We start from the raw sequence: 21,859 nt of genomic DNA, 5'->3' as shown, positions 1-21,859 counted from the left end.
TGTACACCCACCTCCCGTAGCCGCACCACCACCGGTTCCATTGCGATGGCAAAAGATAACCGGGAACAGGGGGCACCCTGGCTCGTGCCGTGCATGATCGTGATGGGAGAGGATATTTAGCGGCTTATTCTAACCCTTGTGGAAATGTTGGTGTATAATAGCCGAGTATATGCTATAAATTGGGGTCCAATGCCCACCCGTCGAGGCGTCTCAAAGAGGTACTACCACGCTAGGGTATCAAATGCGTTCCCCAAATCCAGAACGAGGCATGCCACACAAGGGATTCTGTCCCAGACCCCGTCCTGGACCTGAAACAGGCGGTGTATATTTTGGGAGGTGTTTCTCCTGGGGACAAACCCACTCTGATCCATGTGTACGAGTCTGGGCAGCATCTCTGTGAGCCTATCTGCCAGAATCCTCCCTAGAATTTTGCAGTCCGACGCCAGGGGGATGATGGGGCGGTAGGAGGATCGGAGTAGAGGATCTCGATCTGGTTTTGGAAACGTTACCAGCACGGATTCACACATGGATTGGGGGAGTTGTCCCACCTGCACCGCCTCCCGAAAGATTATGTCCAGCTGCGGAACAAGCTGCTGAGAGAATGCGGAATATAGTTCTATTGGGAACCAGTTATGTCCTGGCGCATTGTTTTTGGCTAGGTGGTGAATGGCAGATTTGAGTCCCGCCGGTGTGAGAGGATCATCCAATGTCTTGCGTTCCTCTTCCGTAATTTAGACTATGGCGTCCGTGGCTAACATGTGCTGGATGTGTTCCCCCCGGTCCTTGGTCGGTTCCTTGTAAAGCTCGGAGTAATAGTCAGGGAAGGCCTGCACGTATACCACTCCCCCCAAGGCGTTGCGAATGCCTGTAATCGATTGCGTTTGTGTTTCTTGGCGAATGAGCCAAGCTTGTAGGGTGCCAGCTCGATTCCCTTACTTGTGAGCTCTAGTGGTGTATGTGCGAACATTATAGCGCTGAAGATCAGCACATGCCTCCTTGTACATGGTTTTGACCTCCGCCAGCTGCGCGGGGGGAAGCTCCTGCTGATTCTCCTCTTTAGACAACTGTGCTATTTGTTGTTCTGCCCTCAATACCGCCCTCTCTAGTGTTTGTTTCACTCCAGTAATTTGCCGTATGCACACCCCTCGTAAGACCACTATAAAAGCGTCCCATTCTAGGAACCTCGTGGGTGTAGTGCCTGTGTTTTCAGAAAAGTAATTTTGAATAGTGTTTGATTGCTCGCGGTGGAACACTGGGTCCAATAGGCAGTCCCTGGGGAGGCGCCAAGTGGGGACCGGTGGGACGGGCGGCCGCCATGTGAGGGAAACCATGTGTGCGTCGTGATCTGAGATGACCCTGTCCAGGTAGTCCGAGTGTCTGCTGCATGGAAGGAGAGATTGTGTGCACATGAAGCGATCCAAACGGACCCGTAAGTTGTGTGGGATCGAGTGGAAGGAGTAGAGTTTGGTGGTCGTATGTGTGTGCCGCCACACGTCCGCTAGGGACCAGTGGGCTGTCCAGGCGCGGAATGCGGCCCTGTGCGTGTGGGCTGGGGAGTGGGTGGTGGGAGGGTGGGACCTATCCAATGCAAGGTCTAGTGCGCAATTATAGTCTCCTCCAAGTATCCAGGGGGAGTTTGTGAATCCTGCCAATTTATTCGTTAGTGTTTCCCAAAATGGTGCCTGGACTACGTTAGGGGCGTAGATGCTGCCTATGAGGATTGGCTGCCCATCCAATAGCCTCTCCAGGAACGCATAACGACCCTCTGAGTCGACACCCCTACCGGTATCGCTGAAGGGCACTCCAAGCCGGATCCAAATCAGTGCTACCCTCGCGCATGCCGACTAGGTCGTGGCGCAAAAGTGGCCGCGCCATTTTTTCTGAGGTTTGCCTAATTCCTCCTTAGTGAGGTGGGTCTCTTGAAGGTATATAATTTGTCCCTGCTGCCTCTTAATATATGCATAGATCGCATAATGTTTCCTGGCTGTGTGCATCCCCCAAGCATTTAGGGTTAAAAATTGAAAGTCTGCATGTGCCATACTGGATGCGACATTATGTCCTAACCGCTCTGGGACCCTGGGGGGGTGGCTCCCCCCACCTTGAGCTGGTGGATACTGTGTGCAAAGCTGTATGGAATCGGCAGTGTGCACCTCTGCCCTGAAGATGGGAGACTTTATTTTCTATTTGTATCTGTTTCATTTATACAGCACCCGGCATGTCGGAAACGAATCAGCTTTGTGGCGCTTAAAACACCCCAAAACAGTACTGTTTAAAAGAACACAATTAAAATTGCGGTACAGCCTGAAAAGCTTAAACCTAAACCAAAAACATATAAACAGCCATGGCTAAAATAGCCAGATAAACTGGTGTAGTCATGCCCCCATTTCTATCCAAATCCCGTATGTTTCTTGGAACCTTACAACACTGTACACTTGACTGTTGCCAAAATCAATGCTTCATTTGCTGAGTTGTGAAATGGCTTTCTGTGAGTCTGCTATTGGCATTGAATGTTCAGACGCTAGTTGCATCTTTGTACACATTTAAATTGATGGGCTTATCCATTTTCTTAGGTGGGCATACATTGTGCGATTGTACTGGGTAATGATATTTCCTGTTGACAAACACCATGTGTAATGTGGTTCAACATAACTGGCCGCTTTGTTTTAAATAGAGAGTTTTTTGAGGATCGCATAAAATAACATTTGAAGTTTCTCTCTTTGTGACAACTTGAAGTATAAGTATTTTGCCAGGATACAGATTAATTAAGCAAAGAAGAGAGTCTAATGCATTTCCGTACAATATTCTCTACCTATTCTGAAAGTTTGCATAGAAATTACTTTCTTGATTTTCAGAATTTGTCTCCCTAAATGTTTGGGTTTTTGGGTGTCTTGCTAATGTATGAGCTGAGTTCCATTCTCCTGACAACAGTGCTAAACCAGTCTGAGCTATCTGTTACCTCGCAATCTATTGGGTGCTGTTGTGACTGGTTTCAATTGCTATTTTGGTAAGAATAGATTTAATCCAATAAAACTTTGTGGTACTCATTTAAAAAAATACATTTTATTAGTTTTATTAAATGAAATAGGTCAGCATCTAGATATTTACCATTCAACAGTTGACTAGCGCATTATGCATGTCATTGATTACATATTAACAAGTGCACAATACTGCATCTTAATCTCACAGTCTGACCAAACAACGAAATCCCTCCCACCTCCCCACAGCAACCTTCTATTCCCTCCCTCACCCTATCCCGGCTCTCTTCTGTAGCAACACATCTTATATAGTTTTGGTCACACATAAAAGACATAAAAAAACAAATTAGAAAGCTGCAACGTACCTGGCTCAAAGCAAACACCAAACAAGACAAACTTCACCTACAGAAAATTAACAGATTATACACGTTAGCTTTGAAAAAAGCTAAGAAAAGATACTATTCAGACAGAATTCAAAATGCTAAATGTGCAAATAAAACATTCTATAAAATACTCAATGAATTTCACAAACCAAATTGCCTAGAAGGACCTCATCCTGTTATTCAAGATTTCACAGACAAACTGGCAAATCATTACAATGACAGAGCAGACACGTTGCACCAGCACTAAACCTTTGACAAAACAACAATCCAAGAATACTCAAACCAAGCCTCTCCGTTCCTTCCAACTCATCTCACAAGATGAATTTATGGACCTGGTCAAAGCAAGCAGGCCTGCTGGAGCCCTTCTGACCCGTGTCCACCACAAACTTTCAAGACCATTCTTTTAGCAACCTCTGCTGCCACTCCAGTGAGAAGAATCACCAACGATTCATTAACTACCGGATTATTTCCAGAAGAACTCAAAAAGTCACACATACGCCCTTTACGGAAGAAGACAAACTTGGACCCGCTGAACCCTGACAACTACAGACCCGTTACAAATGGACCTTTCCTGGGCAGACTGTTAGAAAGAGCAGCGTTCGGCCAGATGTCACAGTTCATTGAAGAAAATGACATACTTTCAGACTTCCAAACAGGTTTCCGTCCCGTAAGAGGCACATAATGTGCCCTCCTTGCTATATGGGATGATCTGAAGAACACAGTTGACCACAACGGGGTTGCTGCGCTACTCCTCGCGGACCGATCGGCTGCCTTTGACACGGATGACCATGACGCTCCGCTACAACGACTCTTCAAAGCCTGCATGGAGGGGACTGCTTTAGACTGGATCACCTCCTACTTCTGAAACAGAACTAATGTCATCCGTACCCCACTTTTTTCATCCAAACCATGCTCCACAAAAGCAGGGGTCCCTCAAGGCTCTATCATCTCATCCATGCTTTTCAACATCTACATGAAGCCATTACCAGTACTGATCAATCAATTTCACCTCAAGTGCTATAACTATGCAGATGACCCACAAATATCGAAGGAAGTAAGAAACCTCGGAATGAACATGGACTCCGAGCTGTTGATGAATGCCCAAGTGGACAAATTAGCAAGATCAAGCTTTGTCACTATAAAAACGCTGCAACAAATTTTCCCTCATTTGGGATTTCCACACCAGGTCAAGCTACCATCTCCCTTGTTCTGTCCAAACTCGATTACGCTAATAGCCTCTACCACGGATCACCTTTAACAACCATGAAAAGACTACAACGGATTCAGAACGCGGCTGCCAGGCTACTTTTGTATATCAAACCTCGAGATCACATCTCACCTGCCTTGAAAGCCCTACCGGTTGCCAGAAGATCAACGTCCAAGCTGCTTTGTATCACCCACATAGCAATACATGGAATGGGACTGCTCTTCATCAGGAATAAAATCACCAAACCCATTCAACAAAGGAACCACCGCTCTAAAATGGCACCTCGCCTCAAAATCCCAAGATACAAGAAAAAAACCATTGGTGGCACATCCTTCTGTGTTCAAGCAGCCAAAGTATGGAACTCTTTACCCCCCAACGTAAGATCCATGGACAGCCACCTTATCTTCAGAAAACTACTCAAGAATGAAAAATTTCCTAGCTAACGTAACAGAAAGTTGCAATTCTATTAAGGACTCGGAGGCGAGGATTATGCCATTCTTTCTTCACTTTATTGAACTGCAGCCATTCAAAGTTAAACAAACCACTATTCCCATAAACCATAGGGAATAACAGCACACAAAAACAATAGAGTGTCCATGGATAGATAGTCCTCATCCAATGCACCAATCACAGGACTCCTAGGAGTAGGTAGTCCTCTGTCCCTCTTCAGTCTCCCTCTTTCGTCGCTCTAAGACAGCAAGCCCAAAATCCTCACAAGTCTTGTTTGCCGGCATCATCTGCGGAAGCAAAGCACAATGTAAGCGACAGCAGTGGCTAAGGAATAAACCTGCCAGGGAGTGAATAGCACAGCATATACTCAAGGCACATATTACATAAACACAGAACCGGAAATCAGTTACTTACCCCAGTACGAGAGCGGGAAAGATCACTGCGAAACCGATGCCCTGGGTGGGATGATCCTCTTCTCCGAGTCCTTAATAGAATTGAAACTTTCTGTTACGTTAGCTAGGACATTTTTCATTCTATGTCAGGACCGGAGGTGAGGATTATGCTAGTTTAAAGCTTGTTCACCACCAAGTGTGCCATATCTAGCACTGGTTTAAAATAAAACCGCTTAAAGGTGGAGTCGGAAGACCAGTCTGCTGCATTGAGAATGTCTTCCAGACGAGCTCCCAGGGCAAACGCTTTAGAGGCCATGGCCCCTCTGGCAGAATGGGTGCCATAAACCCACCGATCAATACCGGCCTCATGCATCATCCAACAAACCCAGCGGGCAATCGTGGGAGACGAGACCGCCTTGTGAGGTTTCTTGAGGGCGATAAGCAACTGCCGCTCACCTGGAGGACGGAACTCCTCCGACATTTCTTCATGTGCCTTAAGGCAGGCCACAACGCACAGCTTAGGGAAGTCTGGGAAGGCCTGGTACGATATAGAAGTCGTCCCGCACTTTGTCCGCCTCCGGACCGTGAATGTAACCCCGGAAGGAGAAAAAATCCTGCCCGAAACATCCAGGGCTCGAACATCTGAAACCCACCGGCAGGATATGAGACAGAGCAGTATAGCCAGCTTGGCAGACAGCTTCTTTCTGGACAAAAACCTGTTTGGCTGCCAGGACAAAAACAAATTGAGAACCTGATTGATGACCCACAACTGGGAGTAGTGAGGCTCAGGACGCAATGAGAGGCAGATGCCTCAAAGGGCAAACCAAGACGTGTTTACCCACCGGGGAGCCAGACACCAAGAAATCTGCTGCAGAAATGACGGATCGGAAGGTATTAATGGTTCCATAAGCCAAACCTTCCTCCGCCAAGGCAGCCAAGAAATTCAGTATAGCAGTTACATCTGCTGCCACGGGATCGAAACCCCTTTGCATACACCAGCGTACCCATTGTATCCATGTTGAGCAGTACTGCTTGAGTGTACTTTTGGCCCAGGCCTTAGACATGAACTTCTCAGCCGCTCCCGAAAGGCCTGGGACCGCCCAACGTCCCCTGTAATCGGCCACGCCATCAGCATCAGGGAGCCCTGAGCGATGAGCGGGTGGGGCACCCCGTCGGGACTGAGCAGAAGAGTTGGAAACCGGGGAGTGGGATTGGAGAATCCCAAGAAAGTTCCAAATCGGTGATATCAGCACCACGTCCACCCTCTGGCAACGAACTTGTGCTGAGACCCTCATTAACATGGTGAACGAGGGAAAGGCATACCCCGTCTCCGCTGCCCAATCCTGCATGAGCGCATCTGTGGCAGTCACCAGAGGGTAATGCAGAGGGCCCGGGAAGATCGCCTGGATGGAGGCCGAAAGAAGTCCCACGATCTGGGCAAGTTGCCGGAGAGACAGGCGAGACTGCGTCAGGGCTCTCCTGATCTCGTGACGGATCTTTGTCAGTTTCCGGGATGGAAGGCTGAGGGTGGACTCCACTCAGTCGATCACGAACCCTAAAAACACCACCTTCTGAGCCGGTACGAGGGTGGACTTTGCCTCGTAGACCACGAAGCCCAGGCTCTGAAGGAGGTTGACTGTTGCCCAATTCTGTATGAACTTATCCGTGGCAGTCGCCAGAGGGTCCGGCCTCCAGCTGAAGAACCGGGGAATCTGGAAGTCCAAGCGGGAAGCGAAAATGTCCACAGAGAACGGGCCCCAGAGGCTCTGAAGGTCCGCAAAGACTCCAGAATGAAGCTTCCACAGTCTCATGTCGTGAAAATGGCGTGAGTGGAAATCCGCCACTTGGTTGTCCGGACCCGGAAAATACTCCGCGGTCACCGAGACATGATGATCCAGGCCGTACTGCCAGAAGTTCACTGCTAGCTCCGATAGAGCCCGCGACTGTGTGCTCCCAAGATGGTTGATGTACCGGACGGCCAAAATATTGTCCATCTTGAGGAGAACACAGGATCTGACCGAATCCCTGGTCCAGCATCTGATCGCGAAAGAGCCAGCCAGAAGCTCCAAACAATTGATGTGCAGTTGCTACTCCTGTGGAGACCAAACACCTCCAGTAGTGAACTCTCCACACCGTGCGCCCCAGCCGGATCTGCTGCCGTCTGATTCAATAACCAAATTGGGCGCGGAACCGAAGATCGCCCGTCCATTCCAGGCTTCCATGTTGTCAACCCACCACTGGAGCTCCCCTCTGCCGTCAGCGGAGAGTCTTACCTTCTGAGAGTAGGACAGACCCTTGCACAGATGGCAGGCCTTGAGACGCTGGAGGGCCCTGTAATGCAGAGGGCACGGGAAGATCGCCTGGATGGAGGCTGAAAGAAGCCCCATGATCTGGGCAAGTTGCCATAGAGACAGGCGAGACTGCGTCAGGGCTCTCCTGATCTTGGACGGATCTTCGTCAGTTTCCGGGATGGAAGGCTGAGGGTGGACTCCACTGAGTCGATCACGAACCCTAAAAACACCACCTTCTGAGCCGGTACGAGGGTGGACTTTACCTCGTAGACCACGTAGCCCAGGCTCTGAAGGAGGTTGACCGCCGTCTGAAGCTGCTGCGATCAGGCCCGGGGACACTGAGCCATCAACAGGATGTCGTCCAGGTAAACAATTAAACGCATACCGGACAATCGCAGGCGTTCGATCATCGTCCGGAGCACCTTGGTGAAACACCAAGGTGCGGAAGACAGGCCGAAAGGGAGAGTGGTGAACTCGTATACCTTGGCCCGTCAGGGGAACTGTAGGAAACGCATGTGAGGAGGGAAAATGGGAATCGTAAGGTAGGCATCTTTCAAATCGAGGCGCGCAATCCAGTCGTTGGGTCTGAGAAGGTCGCGCAGAAGATGGATCCCTTCCATATTGAAGTGGCGGTACACGAGCCACCCATAGAATTCCCTCAGATTCATGACCGGACGCTGGGACCCGTCCGCTTTGTCCACTAAAAAGAGGTTGATGAGGAAACCTCTGGGATGCGGGAGGGACTCCACAATCGCCCCTTTGTCTAGAAGAGATGCAACCTCTTGGTCGACCGAGAAAGATAGAGGGCGCGGAGGGACCGGTTGCAAAGGTTCCCCATGAAACTCTATGTGAAACCCCTGGACAGTCTCCAGAACCCAAGCGTCCCCTGTGACAGAAGTCCAGGCCTGGAAAAAAAACTTTTAGAAGGGAAGAATGGAGAACACTCACCGGAACTGTTGGAGGCTCCATCGCCTCGACCGCCGCGGTGCTTTCCTCGACCTCCCCTGGTCGGGTAAAAGTTGCTGAATCTGGCCTGGTCCTGATAGTGCCCATTGCTGGAGCCTTGCCCCCTGTCCTGATTAGGATGGCCGGACAAGCGGCCCCTGCCTCATCCGGCCCCCCGGAAAATCCGAGGGCGGAAGACGTTGCGGATGGAAGATTGGGCCCTGTCTAGGGATGTGAATGTATTGACAAATCTGCCCAATTCTTTAATAAAAGGCTCCCCGAAGAGACCGCCGTGGGCAACGGGGCCAGCCTCAGAGTCGGCCAAATCCCCCAGCTTGGGATCAGCCTTAATGAGTAAGCTCCTGCGCCTTTCAATAGAAATCGTGCAGTTGGCGTTCCCCAGGAAGACCACCACGCGTTGGGCCCAGGCTGATAGATTCTCAGGAGATATAAGGGACCCGGACTGTTTGGCCTCCTCAGCCATGTCCAATATCTATGTAGCGTGGCCTAGGACATCAAGGAGCTTGTCCTGGCAAGCACACCAGGATCTGTCAATACCCCTCTTGGAATCCTTAACAAATTTTGGGAGAAAGGTGGCCATGCGTGGATCTATCTCTGGGGCAGCTGCCACTTTCCCCTCCAATGAAGGCCGGGGACACTCCGCCCTTAGACAGTTCCTGACTGTGGCCTCTAACGGTCGGCGGATCCTGCTGGTCACATACTGGGCGACTTTCTTGGAAGGAGACCAGTCATATGACCGGGGATGAAGAATATCGCCCGGGTCAAGCATGTCAGAGCAGAGATTCTGTGGGTCCGAAGCTAGGTCAGGACGGGCCGGGCGCCATGGACGGGAGGGACCGGCTTCCTCGTCCGCATCGTCTGTCGCGTTATACCCTGTGGCTGCCTTGCTTGCTAAAAACGCCTCCTTAAGGCGGCTGAAAGTGTCCAGGTCCACCCCAGACTCCTTGGGACGCTTAGCAGGCGGGGGCTGGTCGAAGGAGCGGGAAGGTTTTGGGACACCCTGGCTAACTTCTCAGAAGCCTGATCAATGCGGCGAGAAAAGCGGTCCTCTAAGGGCGCCATGGCCTGCTCCACCGCCTTATGTATGGAATCATCCACAGCATTGTAAAAATCCTCGTTCCACTGGAGGGAAGTGGGGGAATCCTCCTCCCTCTGACCATCCTGGTAGGACTCATCCTGATACAAGGAACACACTAGGACAGAGGGGTGAGCGGATCAGGTCTCTCTTCGACCTCCCGCTCAGACTTTAATCACAAAAAGAAGAGAGAAAATAAATATAGTGATAATAAGTGTTGATGAGTGAGTGACGGGGAAATGCACCAACATTTTAAAACTGCCCTCAAACAGCAAGCTGTGTCATGCTTCATCGTAGGGCTGCTAACACACCTCCATGTTTACCCAACACTGGTGGTGGATCAATAGGGAGGGGAAGACAATACAACATACAGTGTGAAATTAAGGGTGAGAAATGGTGCAGAAAAAGTGATGCGAAAACTGGTCTTAGGGGATCCTTATTACAGTTTTAATATTAGGTCCCCTGTCCAAAATTAAAAATGGAAACATTTGTGGATGCTAGGTAGGGGAGCTTATAATGAGACTCCACCTGCTCCACTCTGCATGGGTGTCGACATGTTTCAGCCGGCAATTGACGAAGGTTCTATGCGGCTTGCCGGGAGAGCTCCGAAGGATCACATCGAAAAATCCTCTGGGGTGAAGATATATCGGCAGGGGGCACTGCCGATAAATTACATAATCCCTGCATCCTTGCTGAGAGAGTTCGAGGAATGCCGCCATCATACTCTTTACGTACTTGTGATTTACTGATTCTATCTTGACAGAACTGCCATATTGAGAATCTGTGTACCTGTACCTTGATGAGGAGGCATGAACTGTAGGATACCACAATTGCAATGACAATGCATGCTGGAATGGACAGGTTGGACTTGAGCAGAGACAAGCACAGATAGATACCTTTCTAATCACAAGTCTGTGCTTCCTTTAAAGTGCAGTCTATGGATGGGACCATGATGCAGTCATGTCCTCGTTGTCTATGACCAACAAGATAATAGGACCATTGATGATTTGGATTGAGAGAAGCTGTGCATTTCTTATGTGAATCAGCTGGAGAGATTAATTGTTTATTTAGAAGCTGAGCACACTAGACATGCAGTTATGAAATTATACCACAGCAAAACGACGGAAGATACTTAAACTTCACATGTAAAATTCAATTGCATTTCCAAAAGAAGGGCTAGGCAAATACATAACAAGGCTCTGAGATCAAAGGAAAGGCTTTAAAAGCGGGTGAACGTTTATGTCATTGCACACAATTGGCAAGGCCTGCAGGATGAAATCAGTGAAATGTTTGTGATGTCATGAATATTTGCCTAATGCACCCTCAGTAGTTTGTTCAGCTGAGACACTAATCGCATGTAGTTCAAAACATTTGGTGTAAAAACAAAGTAGTGCTTTTACAACATCCCTAAACTAAAGTAGTTCATAGTACTAAAACAAAATCCTGAGTTTGAATTGCAGGCAGTACAAACCCAGATGTTTTAGTGAGAGAAGTAAATGGAGGAACAGACAATGTTTTATTGCATTGTAGAATTGTTATAGCAAATCATACTTGTGATGAAGCCAACATTTCTTTTTCCTTTTCTTTTTTTATCCCAACCCCCATCCCACCCTTCCTCCCCTGAGGATCCACATCACCCCACCCACCCACCCTGACACCCTCCCATATGAGACAAAGGGACTGCAAAGTCCCCATAGGTGATGGAGAGAGAAGCTAACTGCCCCCCCAACGATCGCCCCCACCTTCAAAAAACTAAAAAGAGAAAAGAAAAAACATAAGCATAAAGATAGTCATAAGTATAGCCATAAGTATAAGAGAAAAGCTTATTAGGCTATCCCACCTAAAAAATCTCTGGGAGACAAAAAAGGATGTTTTCTCTTTGTAAACAACCTTTAGCTTGGAAGGGTTAAATGGAAATGCTAGGGCACCCTTAGCTTGAAACTGGGGAATTAGTTGTCGAAAATGCCATCTCTGTTGAACTGTGGCCTGGCAATAGTCAGGCCGGACAAAAAATTCTATACCCTTCCCCTTCCTTTTACGATCTGGCCTTGCTAAATCATATAAACTATCTTGTAATAAGAAAATATTTAGACAGATCAAAATTGCTCTAGGTTTAACATCCATAGAACTGCTACCAGAGCGTTTGTGGAAGGGGAATCTGTGAACTCTTTGCAGTTCTTGCTCCCATCGCCATTGAGTTAGATCAGGAAAGGCCTCTGAGAATAGCTCTTGAACAAACTGTCGAATATTGCTCCCTTCGGAGCCTTCAGGAAAGCCTAGAATTCGCAAATTATTTCTTCTTGCTCTTTTCTCCATGTCGATCAGTTTCCAATTGACATCATCTCTGAGAGCAGACAGAGCAGCAACTTCCGACTTTTGTTGCACCATTTCATCTTCGACTGTGGAGATTCTAGCTTCCATCTCAGCTACCCGTACAGTCAGTTCATTGGTTGATTTAATGACCCGACGTACTGTATTCTGCAACTTACGGACAGCCCCCTGTGTACTCAGAGCTTCTGCCCTGGTTTCCTCACGATGCAGTGTAATTGCTTGGAGAATCGTGGCCAAGGTGATTTCGGATTCAGTGTGGGACGTAGACTTATTCCCCTGATGAGCATCAGTATTGGAAGAAGCATTGTCAAAAGATCTCTCAGGGTCATCAGAGACTGATGTTAAACCACCTGGCCCAGAGAGCCCAGATTCCAAATGAGGGGGGCCAACAAAGGAGACCCGTTGTTTCCAACATGCTCAATGGAAGGTACTCGTGTCTCAGGCATGAATGTTGAAGGAGATGCCCTACGAACAGTATTACCTTCCATAAAGCTTCCCTCCTCCTCCTCCAATGGCACAGAGCTCGTCAGACTCCTGTCATAAGCCCAGTCAATTTCATTTTCATTTTCATTTCTCTCAGTGCCTGATAGATTCGAAAGATCCGACATTGAGTAAACCTGGCCAGCGGAATCGCCTGAGTCAGCGTCAGAGATGATTTTTTGCGGAGTCCCAAACCCAGTAGTAGCCATGCCCAACTGTGGTAATGTTTTACCCCCCTTACTAACTACAGCCTCCATCATATTCTGTTGTAAAGTCACAGACTGTTGGGGTTGGGGTTGGGGTTGTGGGTCGGCAATTGTAGGTTTAACTGTTCCTGGTATAGGATTTTTAGTTTTAGTATGTATTTTCTTTTTAAACATGCCAGGGATCTTAGGATTCGTAATATCAGCTTTACTGGGAGTTTTTGCTGGGTTGCCCAGGTTCGGGCGAGAGAGCTAGTTCTGTGCGCCGCGCTATCGGACACCAAAACGTCGCTGACAGCAAAAGCACTTACTTCAATTTTGGCAGTGCCCATAGCGCCACCAGCTAGACCCTGTTCACTGACCGATGCCGCCGATGCCGTAGTGGAGACGGTAGCTGCTGTTGCTGTAGTGGCGCGTGTACACGGTCCCTTCCCCTTTGCCGCCGCACCGTCACCGGGGTTCTTAGGAGCCATTGAGACTGTTGGTGGGAAGACAAGTGAGGAATCTGCAATCCGGCGCGGGTTTTCCGGGTCTTCCGAGAGCCCTGCAGTGCCTGCCCGGGATACAGCAAAAAGTTGGTTGTAGTTGCAGTTGTAGGCGAAAGCAGGGATCGGAGACCGATGCGGCGTCTCAGAGTCTGCAAACAATCGGCAGTCCGGAACAGGACGGTGTACCAAACAAAAGTAAAGTTGTTGTATCCGTCTAAACCGGTTGTACTTAAGCAATTCGCTTAACATCACTTAGTATTTTCAAAAAGGCAGTCCGATTCTTGCAATTCTTCCAAGGAAAAGACAACCAAAATGCAGGGGGAAATTTATCGGTGAGGAGCAACATAGAGCCTGTCTCACTCGGACATCATTGCGTCCGCCATCGAAGCCAACATTTCTAATGTTCTTCTTCAGTGGAAAAGCGTATGACATCTGTTGAATCTCCACCAGGTGACGCAGGGGTGAAATCGACACCACTAGTAAACAGAGTAATTCAAACTTTGAATGGGGGCTTCTTTTCGGTCTGTCAAGAGAGTATAACAAACTGCTAACATTTTAACCGTTTTTAACCCAGTGTAGTTGGGTGGTTACCTCACTCAAGTCCAGACTATGAGCTGCACTATACAGGAAATTACAGGGTTCTCAATCACTGATCCAGGCAGTAATTTCACCCCTGCTCAGGATTAGTCCCGGAAATGTCACACACACATGAGGTACTGGAATTACGGTCGAAATTAGCATGTGGATTTCACAGGCTGAATTTTCCAGCTGATAAAATCAGGCTCAGTTATCCTACAACTGTTAAATCCGGGTGTGGAAACACCATTTCTGTTGTGATCGGGTGGATCAGTTGTAGCTTTTTTTAATGGAAATGTAACTAAATATGTATTTTTGCTAAATTAATTTTTAGCATGCCTATGTTAAACGAAAGCTGAAGTAGTTAAATAAAAAATGCATCCAATATGTTGCCTGTAAACAAGGCTTTTGCACAAAACTGCCACATAATAATCTACTGAATAACCACAATCAGACTTCGAGCTCGGGTTAAACGAGGTCAAGACCTGTTTCTCCTAGATTACACCTCATGAGTTGTGGATCTGCAGCTGAAACAGCCAAACGCTCCTTAAACAGGTTTCAGCTGATATCAAGCCCACACACAAATATACTGAAGCAGTAATTTTAAAACTGCTTCTGTCATGCCCAGTAATTCACAGAAGCTCTAAGTACTATAGGAAAATAAATTCTTACAATTTATACGGAATGATTCACAAAAACATTTATGAGTACTGAAAGTAATGCTACATGGGACTCTACCTGAATATTCCCTAAATATTCCCATTCTGTTCCCATTTTTAGATTTCACCTACAGAGCATATGTGATGTCCCTGTGAGACATGTTGTTTACACACAGTGGGCTTACAGCCCACCCATAGCTTACCATTTGTTAGCTTCAGTGTCATTAGAGTGTCAGTGTCACTCTAATGTCCTTTGCCCACGTTGTCCACCGTTGTCACAGCAAGCGAGCATTGTGTCTTCTTGTGTTTGGTCCTCCCCTGGAGCATGCCCCAAGTACTTGTGTACATCCATTGCTCCCGTTTTGGGAGCTACTTTTTTTCTTTGTGTTCAAGCACTCCATATTCTATTCACTCCTACCCATTTTCTTTCCATGTACCTTCTTTTTCCTCCCACCCCTACATTGCACTCTACACCACTGGACTCTACTTTGCACCACTGTAAACAAGGCCACAGCACTCTGTTTGACTCTACTCTACACCTAGTACTCTATGCCACTGCACTCTACTCTGCCACGGTGCTCTGCACCACTGCATTGTACACTTCTGCACTCTACACCACAGCACTATATTCTACGCCACTGCTCCTAATGCCAGTGCACTCTAGTATGCACCACTCTACAAGACTGCACTCTTTCCTGAACCACTTTACATCACTGCAATTTATGCCACTCTACTCTACGTTACTGCATTCTGTGCCACTGTACTCAATGCCACTACACGTTGTTCACCATTATACTTTATGCCACTGCACTCTGCCCTGTGCCACTGCACTCTACTGTATGGCACTAAACTCTACACCACAGTATTAGCCTACGCCACTGCACTCTATTCTGCACCACATGCCACTCTACGCCACTGCAATCTATGCCACTCTACTCCTCCCTGCACCACTCTTCTTTATTCCGCTGCACTGTATACCACTGCACTCTGCTCTGTGCTACTGCACTCTATGCCACTGTACTCTATTCTACACCACTGCACTCTATTCTACATCACTGCAGTATACGCCACTGCACTCTGCGCTACTGCATTCTACTCTGCACTATTCTTCCCCACACTTCACTCTACACTCCATGCCACTGCACTCCATACCACTGCATTCCCTGCCACTCTACTCTGCACCACGACACTCTACGCCACCCTAATCTACTCTGCAACACTCTACTTCATGTCACTGCACTTTACTCCACTCTGCTCTGCACCACTCTACGCGGCTGTACTCTATGCCAGTGCACTCTTCTTTGCACCACTCTACTCTGTACCACTGTACTCTACTCTGCACCATTCTCCTCTACACCACTGCACTCAACACCATTCTACTCTATTCCACTATAAAGCTTTCTACACCACCCCAACCCAGTCTATGCCACAACTGTACTCTACTTCACTCCACGCTGCTATACAACATGCCGAAAAGACATTGGCCAATAGCTCTCGCTGGCACAACCTATTGGCTTTGCCAGTGCTTGTTGATGTTTGGGGCAAAGTCACAAAGGCATATGTGGAGAAGTGTGGCTCACTGGTTAGAGGCGGCAGACCCTGAAGCAGAGGTCAGACCTGGGACCAGGGTTCAATTCCCGACGCGGCAGGGTCTTGAGCCCAAATATCCACGGACTCGATAATTCTCGTTTCGGTGCCTACTCGAGTCACAGGTTCACACTCTGCAGCTCTGGGCATTAGCTTGCTTAATCTCCACTACGGCCCCCCGCGGCGGGATGCCTGGCTTTCACCTTGGGGATGCCCAGTACGGGTATCTCACAGGGAAAAACCAGGACGGGTTCCCAAGGCAAGCGCCGAGATGCCTACGGGTAATCGAGCGCTATATAAGAACGCTTAACAATAATAATAATAATAATAATAATATTATGAGAACTACTTTAAGTACTAGAGAATGTCTTTGGGAGTAGGCCTTTTAGCATTTAGGTTGCACAAAACGCAATACAGCTTTTTACTTGTACCTCTTAAAGGAGAAGCAGTGGCAAAACCAGAATGTTTATATTAGGAACGGCCTGAAAGTCGTAACGGGAATATAGAGACACGTTGGCTTCGGGAAGCTGTGCCCCTTAATAATAGCTGTATCTCAAAGTGTCCTACCAAACAGCAGATGGGAATAGCTACACTTCTGACCAAAGTGTGTGTATTAAGAACATAACCTGTGGATACAACAATGTGCAAAGTGTACACACGCCTAGTCCTTGGTAAAATGTCCCTTGTGTGTGGAATACAGTCGACTAATCTTTTTCTTCTAAATAATTATCTTGTCCTTCCAGAAAACATCAGGGCATAATTTAAAGCGGTTATGAAGCCCAATCACTCTTTGGAAACCCCAAATAAAGTAACATAATGTTGTCTTACAGGAGTCAATCAGGTATGTCCTTGACCGAGAAAACACTTCAGATGAACAATATCTCACTGGTCTGTCAGTATATTTCCATCATCGGTGTTCTCCTCTCAGCAAAGACAAGATCAAATTCCATTCTAAAAGCTAAATAACCAAGTTCTTTAAAGCTTTTGGCGCCGTAGGCTCTAGAGCATACACCTGGATGTTCTGCTGCACCTCTTTTCTTTTTGTGTTTACAAAGATGGGTTTAGGAATCCTATACCTTCCCAACGTAACTTTTGTTCTGTTCTCAATGGATGCACACCTTTGAAGTGCTCCATTGTGTACCAATATTTGTGTTACTCGTGAGAATATTGCCGGCCTATAAATATATAACTTTTAAAAATGTTATGGACATATTCTTCAACTTACGCTTGAACAAATCGAATTTAGATAGATACTATTTGAAAGTGAATTATAGTGTGCATAGACCTCTTCATAAAAATGCATTTCTCACATCCGATTACAGCAGTGAGAGTTTTTAAAGCTGCAACCTTTTCATCGGTACAATTCTGTTGTTTGTTTTTTTTTCTTTTTGTTCTGGCACTCGCATTATGATTCTCCTGACTCATATACTACATTTCTAGGGAGCTACCCTCTGCTTGCATCAAGTACATGAGCTCCCTGCTACCTTTTGTCTGGGAGAGTGTGTTCAAGCACATTTTAAAACAATTTGACATGCTTCTAATACGGCTATATTACAATATATCACCCGGGAACCATTGGTTTCTCTATCTTTTAAGGCAGGCTTGATGGTTTTGAAACGTTCTTGCCTTTACCAACGATAATAACTAGAGCCAAAAGAATGAGATGTGACTCTTGTCTGAAAATGTTTTAGGGTCCAGTGATTTTCAGCACAATATAGTATTACATGCATGACAGTAGTGCACCCCTCTGGGTTAGCCATATATTTCCCTAACCTGAATAAAGTAGTCAGTTGATTGTGAACAGGAAAACATTCTTTATATGCGCTTTTGTAAGTGGGACATACATTTGTTTTGATTGTTCTGTACCATACCTTCATGGTATCACATTGATAATACAAAGGATGAGTTTGCCTGGCCCCTATTCTTTTGGATAGAACCTCCTACCGATCAATTACAACGCCCCCCTGAACATGCAGGTGGGGCTGGATGAACTGCCTATCCTAATGTGACATCTCTGTAAGCGTCATAATTGACTGTCAAAATAAATGCTGGCTCATCTATCAATTTTCTGTGTTGTGTTATCACCAAATTGAGTGTCAGGTCTTCTGCACCGAAACATTGGCAACCCCAACAACCAGAATTTAGGTGGCTGCTTCTGTAAGGTGTGGTGGGGTGAGCTGGGGAGAAGGATAGGCCTGTCACTTATACATGCTGTTTTAGACACCTTCTTCTATGTTCATTTATCCAGCTAATAAGAGTAGTGTGCACAGGTATGCACAGAGTGGAGGAGTTTTTGTCATCATTCACTGACTGATTGATGTCTTTAATGTCACCTGCTTTGGACATAAATAATCTTAATGGTTCCTTTTTGCAATCAAATCTGAATATTTATTTCCACATTTGTGCTTTAGTTTGATACAAAGACCATCTAAAATGTGGACATACTTCCATATGGAGCCTACAGTAGATTGACTCCATTTAACTAAGCGACATTTATAAATGAGAACATGTTATTTTGAAAAGGAGGTGACAGATTTCCTCGCCTCACCTGTATGTTTTCAATGTGCTCAGGCTACAAATATTATTGTATAAGTGGTTGATTGTACTTCATAGTAACCATTCCCTGTACTGTTATTCATCTTCCGCTATACATTTTCTCCTGCTTAGATCACTCGTGTTTTGTGGTGGTACTACTTCTCCAAGCTCATCGAATTCATGGATACGTTCTTCTTCATACTGCGCAAAAACAACCACCAGATCACAATTCTCCATGTCTACCACCATGCATCCATGCTGAACATCTGGTGGTTTGTTATGAATTGGGTGCCTTGTGGTCACTGTAAGTACCAGAGAGACTCGTACAGCATATGATTACTGATGTTGTTTTATTATACAGTTGTATAAGCTGACAGTTATCTTTTCCTGGAAAAGTATTTACTTGTTGTTAGCTTATGATCTGAAATGAGGAGGCATACATGTTTACCGTGCATGTTTAACATCAAGGCACATTTATTATTATCACTATCATCACAACTTTAAAACACAAATAGCATTGCTCCCACTGGGGTATAAAATCAATTTTTCAGGAAACAATAAAAACATCTTGCTATCCATTGCAATTTCTGTTAATTAAGAGGCGGGCAAATCTAGGTATCCTATCAAACACATGATAAAATCCGACATTGACCATACCCATCGATCACTGGGCACCTGTAAAGCCTAAGTGAGGTGAGAGTACCTTTTTGCCTGATTCAAACGTTGTCAGCCAGGAAGGAAGATAGCAGAAGTGTTGCTTTGGTTATAGCTAGTTTATAGGTGGCGGTATGACTTGACTGTCAGAAACAGCGTGCCATGCCAACTTCATGTATGGTTGGAGGTAGTGCCTCTACTCTAGCATAATTGAGGACCGATGAAACCAGTTTTATTTTAAGAAATAAACCTATTATCACAAGATGAGTGTAACTGCCCTACGAAAAGGAGTCCAGTACCTTCAGACGGACCTTAAAGAAGTGTGGCAACTCAAGGATGCATGGATAATCTTTGATGCCTGGAAACACCTTGAATTTTGATTTCATCTTACTGATTGGTTGTCTATTTTCAGAAATGTTCAGCGCACAAATGACCAAGTTATTGCATCCTTAGCCATGCAGGTTCCAATGCGTATCACAGTGTATTGTGCCTAAAGCGGCCACATTTTGAAATCACTTGAAAGCTTTGTTTTTTCTGTGTTGCTTTTTTCCAGCACACAAGTCGACTTTTCCATGTATTTTCGTAAATCTTTCATAATAAGCCATGGGACTTTTGTTCCAGGCCAGTGAGGACCAAGCAGTGTAACCTTTGTTATGTGACACAGATGTATAGTTCAACAAAAGGTATGGAGGAGCTATCAGGGCTGATGAATGAGGTATTCAAGGGTTCCCTACAACATGTTGCATTTCAGGAAGAAGATGGAGAAAGAACCTCAAACTCCCTAGATAATCACATCCTATTGGAACAGCAAATACTTTTTGGGACTGTCAAATACAAACTAGAAATTTCACAGTTCTGAAAGAGGATTCAGGTCAACCGATGCGCAGCATTTGCGGATTTGCTCACCAAGGCGATTTAGCGGGGCCAAAGGAACCCCAATTTTTAGAGTTTGGTAGCAATTTGCTGTAAACTTTAAATTGTTTCCTCCTTGACGACCTTAAAAACCTGCTGAAAAAGTCCTTCGGAGACATCTTTCTGGTGGCAAATCATGAACACCCATACCTGTTTGTGGATCTCATTTTTCATGATTAGTGCGCTATATAAATCGAAACACACACACACACACACACACACACACGAAGAGGGCATTCCAGTTGATGGTGGGGGTTTCCACACCACCAGCCGCATATTAATATCAGGTCTATGCCCAAACAACTTGGAGGCTTTGGAAACTGATGTCCCCACTTCTATTGACAGCTAAAATGCTGCTGGCGAGAATGTGGAAGCTGTAAATTGAACCCCCAGCAGACAATTCGGGATTGTATGGCAACTTCTAAAAGATGTCTCACCAAATAATCAAAGTTCATTTATAAAGCTCTGGTCTCTAGCTTTGAACTACTTAAACACAAAGCGTGGGGTGTCATGCACATCCAGGCTAGGAACTATTCATTTGTTTGACTAACACTCATAAGAACAACCAGATATATCAGACCGCTTCATGTACAAGTTTCCTGAAGCATTCGCCACCAGTCAGTGAACCCAACTGGCACTTCAAGAAGAAGTTGATAGGGCAGGGAAGGTCACACATAGGAAAGGTTTTAAGAGGAACATTTGTATTAAAAGGTCGGACCGAACAGGGGACTTAGCCAAACGTGTGTATCTATAACGTTGATTTATCAAGCTGTAAGTGGGAATTAAGCTAAAGGACCACATGTAAAAATGTTTCAAAGAAAAATATCTTGGCCCAAAAAAAGAATGCTTTGATCTGGGAGAGAATCACCATCTCTATGACCTTCTCTAGGTGTCTAATGTGCACCACTGGTCTGTCTATTGACGAATACTAACAAATAGAACATCAAATTAGGCTAATGATGTAAAACCGAGAGATTAAGTAAAAGCATTTGTGACTAGCAACAGAGAGAAACATTTGGGATGCCAGAGTAACATCAGCGACGTCTGCACTTCCTAGATACAATGAAAGCTGTTTAGGTTCCACCGTCATGGCTTCATTGTTACAAGTTACTTCAGGGTGAACATAGGCAGGACAGCAAGCCAACTGGAGCAGTGATGATAGTACAAAAGAGGAGCTACTCCGGCTGTCTAGCTGAGAGCAGAGGGTCATGGAACACTGAAATCAAATGACATTGATCACTCAAATATCATATCAGAACAAAGGACCCCACAGACATTCAGTCAGCTCTCGTACATCCATATGCAGTTGTGGTAAATAAATAAATAATACCCTATTTTTGACTAGACTTATAGCATAACAGATAGCTCAATAAATAAGAGTCAAGATTCGAGGTAGTAGGAGTTTCTGCAGGTTTATTACAGCATAAGGACAGGATCAGGACAACCTGCATAGGAACAGAGGTGACAGGGCCCAGCAGGACAACTGGGACCCAGCAGGGGAAAAGAGGCCCAGCAGCTGCTGGGGCTAGGTCTGGGATGAGCGCGCTAACATTCAATAACAAAACACAGGCATATATACATAGCGCGAACACATAGCATTACATTGCAGTAGGCGTAGCAGTGGGCGGAGCAGAAGGCGTGACGTGTAGCAGTCGCGAAAGATAACAGTAAAAAGAGGTGTAACTGGGCGTATAC

At 46.2% G+C, this 21,859-nt stretch overlaps 1 protein-coding gene across 1 annotated transcript in view; it reads left to right on the top strand.

Annotated features, from left to right (window-relative positions):
* The window catches only part of ELOVL5 (ELOVL fatty acid elongase 5), a 517,949-nt gene that overhangs the window by 241,612 nt on the left and 254,478 nt on the right, over nucleotides 1-21,859 (top strand). Inside the window, exon 5 of the mRNA XM_078647945.1 lies at nucleotides 18,731-18,902. Coding sequence (XP_078504071.1) covers nucleotides 18,731-18,902 — 172 coding nt within the window. The remainder of the gene's footprint in view (nucleotides 1-18,730; nucleotides 18,903-21,859) is intronic.

Source organism: Lissotriton helveticus, chromosome 6, assembly GCF_964261635.1.
Source record: "Lissotriton helveticus chromosome 6, aLisHel1.1, whole genome shotgun sequence".
NCBI lineage: Eukaryota > Metazoa > Chordata > Amphibia > Caudata > Salamandridae > Lissotriton > Lissotriton helveticus.
Note: the sequence above shows the minus strand (reverse complement) of the source record. Positions and strands in the feature narration are given on the sequence as shown.